General features: G+C 29.7%; 1 protein-coding gene across 3 annotated transcripts; it reads left to right on the forward strand.

Moving 5' to 3' along the window:
* Nucleotides 1–397: 397 nt before the first annotated feature.
* Nucleotides 398–3,185, forward strand: LOC108474531 (geranylgeranyl transferase type-2 subunit beta 1). 3 transcript variants are annotated; one of them, XM_017776482.2, is made up of 10 exons: nt 398–756; nt 880–933; nt 1,043–1,193; nt 1,304–1,420; nt 1,676–1,742; nt 1,855–2,003; nt 2,184–2,317; nt 2,399–2,573; nt 2,677–2,774; nt 2,966–3,185. In XM_017776482.2, the coding sequence occupies exons 2-9, from the start codon at nt 880–882 to the stop codon at nt 2,769–2,771; spliced, it is 942 nt and encodes a 313-aa protein (XP_017631971.1). In that variant the 5' UTR covers nt 398–756; the 3' UTR covers nt 2,772–2,774; nt 2,966–3,185. The 3 variants fall into 3 exon arrangements, with proteins under 3 accessions (XP_017631971.1, XP_017631972.1, XP_017631969.1); XM_017776483.2 differs by having other exon boundaries at nt 2,976–3,185; XM_017776480.2 differs by having other exon boundaries at nt 2,677–3,185.
* The last annotated feature ends 1,875 nt before the right edge of the window (nt 3,186–5,060 follow it).

Below are 5,060 nucleotides of genomic sequence, written 5' to 3' on the forward strand. Positions count from 1 at the left end.
CCTGTTTAAAATACAGGTCGGGTTTGGACTTGAACATTTAAGGCTCAAGCTTAATCTGGCGTAACCCGTTTTTAAGTTTATAATACTTTATATTATGTTATTTTTATATATTATATAATTTATAACACATTAAAAAAATAAACTTATACTAAATATATATTATTATTCTAATGTAAATATTAAAATAATATTAAAATGCTTATATAAAATTTTCAATAAATAAAAATATTAAATTAAAATAATATAAATATTTTTGGAAAATTTAAAAAATAATATAAACAATTTAAAATAAGATTGAATTAACTTTTACAAATATTAATGAACTTAAATAAAATTTTAACTTTACATTTTAAATTGAAATAGAAATAAATATAAAATATATTAATATTATGTTTAGAATCGGTACAAGCTCATCCCACCCGGGATCACATCTAATTATATCGTTATTGTGTAATTTGCGTTATGAATTGAATTGGAATTTGGAAGTCAAATTTGAGGACTGCAACTGGTGAAGAAACCACTGTTTTGGGCCTAACAAGGCTCAAACAGTGTTAGGATCAGGAAATTGTAATCCCCGAACTCTCGTAAACCCTTTTTTTGCTTCTTTTCCTCCTCCTGGTTTTTTCTTCCCTTTTCTTCTCAGTTCTCCCACCGCCGCGGCCGTCGATTTTCGCCGGATCTGATCCATAACCAGTGTCGGATTCCGTATCGAAACCGATACGGCACCCCTAACTGCCGATTCCGTGTAACGGAGAGGTAAACCCTTGTTTTTATTGAGAAACTTGTTACATTTTAACTGCACCTTCATTGGGTTTTTATTTTAATATTTATAATCTCTGTATTCTCAAACTCTTGAATGTTGTGGAAAACGTATGGCAGATGGCGGAGCTGGCAGTTGACAAACATGTTAAGTACATCTTATCTGTTGAAAAGGTAGTTCATCGAACTTTTGTTTTTCATTTACAATTTCAAATTCATTTCTATCCCAGTTTTTATTTTTTGTTTATGTGAAGTTTATGATTTTGAGGTTGTTTATTGGTAGAACAAGGATAGTTTTGAATCGGTGGTGATGGACCATCTTAGAATGAATGGTGCATATTGGGGATTAACAGCCCTAGACCTTCTGGGGAAACTTGATTCTGTTAATGTAGATGAAGTTATTTCATGGATCCTGAAGTGCCAACACGAATCTGGTATCTCCTAAAGCTCATGTTGTCAGTGTAAATAAAAAACAATTTATATTTAAGTTAATTGGATCATAAATCATAATAGGAAAGGAGGTTGATGGTACTTTCTCGTACAGGTGGTTTTTCTGGCAATATTGGGCATGATCCGCATATACTGTATACGCTTAGTGCTGTACAAGTGCTTGCCCTATTCAACAAGCTAGATGTTCTTGACATTGATAAGGTTGCAACTTGTATCCTGTCATATATTCTTTTGATGGAATTATCTGCTCATCGTTGGGGAGTTTATGTTATTTTGTTATAATTATATTCTCTTCACTGGAGAGTTCTATTATTATGTTATGATTATCTATTTTTCAGAATTGTTTTAAAATGATTTGCATAACTTTGATTTATGCTGTTCCTAATTTTGTTGACTGGTTATGGTTGGCTTTATGAGAGTATAGTGTCTTCATGTACTTTTTGTTTTGCTCAAGTCTCTAAGTTAGATATTACTGGGTTGCAAAATGAAGATGGATCCTTTTCAGGCGACATGTGGGGTGAGGTGGATACGCGGTATACGTTCTTCCGCAAATATATTTGTTTTATATCTTTGTCTAATTTATTTTCTGGTTTATTACTTTTAGATGTAAATCCTCTTTTTACCAAATTGGTTTGATTGGTTTAGGTTCTCTTATATTGCCATCTGTTGCCTTTCAATATTATGTTGTCTGGATAAAATCAATGTTGAGAAGGCTGTTAGCTATATTCTGAGTTGCAAAAACCTAGATGGTGGCTTTGGATGCACACCTGGTGGCGAGTCTCATGCAGGGCAAAGTATGTTAATCTCGTTGATCATTTGTAGTGTACATTTTTACTTACATACTCATAATGAAGATTGCTTATTTTTTATGGTTTTAGGTTTATTTACTGATGAGCTTAAGATACAGCACTCTTAACAACAATGATAATCTTTGTTGAAAATGTGTTGATATTATTTATGCATAATGACTGTAGTTTTCTGTTGTGTGGGAGCTCTTGCTCTTACGGGATCTCTGCATTATGTTGATAAGGACCTTCTCGGGTGGTGGTTATGTGAGCGGCAAGTCAAATCTGGAGGTCTTAATGGCCGCCCTGAGAAACTCCCTGATGTGGGTATTTCGTTGAAGTTTAAACAGAATCTTTATCCTTAGTTGCCTCTTCTCACTGTGATGTTGCCGAATCGTTTTTAGGTTTGCTACTCATGGTGGGTTCTATCTAGCTTGATCATGATTGACAGAGTTCACTGGATAGACAAGGAAAAGCTTGTTAAGTTCATCTTGGACTGTCAGGATGTGGAAAATGGTGGAATTTCAGATAGACCCGATGATGCTGTTGATGTCTACCATACATATTTCGGAGTTGCTGGTATTTACTGCCATTCTGCCCATTCGTTGGCCATTGTTTTATTTATTTGTTTTCATGAATTTAACATGCGTAATTCTGTTTATGATGCTCGCTATTGTTGTAGGACTCTCACTTCTCAATTATCCAGGACTGAAAGCCATTGATCCAGCTTATGCATTACCTGTCGATGTCGTAAATAGAATTTTCTTTAGTGGATAATTGGTATTTCCTTTCGTCCCTCTCAGCAATTCCTTGTCTTTTTTCATTTCTCCTGTTAAATGCCAAAATGTATTGAACTTTGTACTGTGAGAATCCATGCCCATGGTCATTACATTTTCTTCTGTGACTGAATGCATAATTTTCACTGTCAAACTTACTGATTCTTGACACTGTAATAACAACTATTTTATCAGTAATGTATAGGTGGATGTACTACTGTCTTTCGAACCGGGGTGTTTGGCCATTGGTCAAGGGTGTTCATCTGATACCCACGATCGTGGGCTTGAATCACAAGAGTTGCTTGTTAGTTGTGTGTGGTAGTAATCTGCTCCTGCTAGTGGTGAGTTGTACCAAAATATTTCAATTACATATAATGGATCAATATACACCGATATAGATTGGCATTAGTCAAAATGGATCAAAATGCATCAGAATTTTTTAGTAACCAATATGGTATTGACTACCATGGTATTAATGATATAGCTCAACTTAATCTGGAGAAAGAAAATATAAAATAATCATCCGTGTGTTAATGTAGTTAAATACTAAATTCAACATATAAAGCTATTTGAGACGAATGTTACATGTTGGGGCAGAGGGGTTCGGTTAATAATTGAGGTGAATTTCTATTAAATAATGAAATAATTAAAATAAATGTCAAAGCTATACATCAACTACGGTTAATATGTAATTGTTTACATGAATTTTGATTTGATCTAATTCTTTTAAATTATGAACATAATTATTGATATAACATTATTTTATGTTTATATATTGTATACATAAATAATTATATTTATTCAATATAAAAGTAAATTGGTTTGTTTATTTATTAAATCAAAATTAAAGTTTTAAGTATACATGTGAACCACAATTAAAATTGCATATGTATAATTGTACCAAAATAAAATTTATATACACAATTGTACATTAAATTAAAGTTAATGCATAATTTTGAGATTTTTCCCTTTAAATTATAGTCATAAACTGTTAATAAATCAAATTTCATTATTAATCAATTAAGCAAAGTAAAATTATTTGCAATTAATTTTAGTTAATATTTTATTAAAATCAAACTTTAATTATGGTGAGAGCATTAATAAATTTCAAATATAAAAATATAAACATACTAGAGGTTTAAAACAAGTAAAAAGGACATCCAAACTTAATATAAGTAGACCTAACATATAATCAAAATAATATTTAAATATAAATTTGGGTTATCCAAATAAACAAATTATTTTCATCTAACAAATAAAATTTAATAAAAAATGGAGTCTTATTAAAATTTGTTAGAATGATGTGACCCACTGCCCTTTCTTCCTTCTCTACCACTTTGTTTCTTTCCATTGGAGTTTTCCTCTCCCACATGTATTGGAACATGTTAATGCAATGATACAATTATTATTGCTTTTTCAAGGATGGACACAAGAGAGGAGTCGCGTTCATGTCAATTTTTACCATTTTTATGCAATTATCTGACACTTAGATGGGGTTTTTCTCCAATGAGCTGCCCTCACTCTTCTCCCACACGCCAACACTATCATTTTTGAGTATTTAATTAATCAAACTTTGATATATATTAAGTAGTTTATAAATATAATTATAAGTAAAATCGTAATTAATATATATTCGAGTAATTTTAACTGGAATCAATTCAATATAAAATATAAATCATATATTATAGTGAAATTTAAGCTTATTGCAACATCTTTTATTGACATTATAATACAAAAAAGAAGAAGTTATTTTATTTAATTTGATTAGAAGTATTAAATTTTGATATAAATTTAAAATGCTTTAATTTTAACATTTTTTATAATGTTTATAAAAAATATAATGTTAGCAATATTTTCATTAATAATATTTATTTAATATAAAATATTATTTTAATTATTTTTAATATTTTTCAAATTTAATTTACTTGTTATTTTAATGCACATTTCTTATTACTATATTATTAATAAAATACGAACAATGCATATCAATATGAATAATGCTGTACTAATAAATTGAATTGATCTAAGTATTTAAAACTAATAATTCATGAATGTTAATTTCAAAAATTTTCTTAAAACAAGAAAGATGGAGTACTTTTTAAAAATATTATATTTAGAAAAATATAATGGCTTAGATTATTTAGAAAATTATGGTTGGTTTTTTCGGAAATTTACAAAATAATATTAAAATAATAATCTATTATCCAAATAATATACACCCATGTCTTTTTACCCAAATAAGTGTTTTGAATACTAAAAAATTTGGGTTTCCCAATGGCCATTGCTGCCT

The sequence above is a fragment of the Gossypium arboreum genome, chromosome 3, assembly GCF_025698485.1.
Source record: "Gossypium arboreum isolate Shixiya-1 chromosome 3, ASM2569848v2, whole genome shotgun sequence".
Taxonomy (NCBI): Eukaryota; Viridiplantae; Streptophyta; class Magnoliopsida; order Malvales; family Malvaceae; genus Gossypium; species Gossypium arboreum.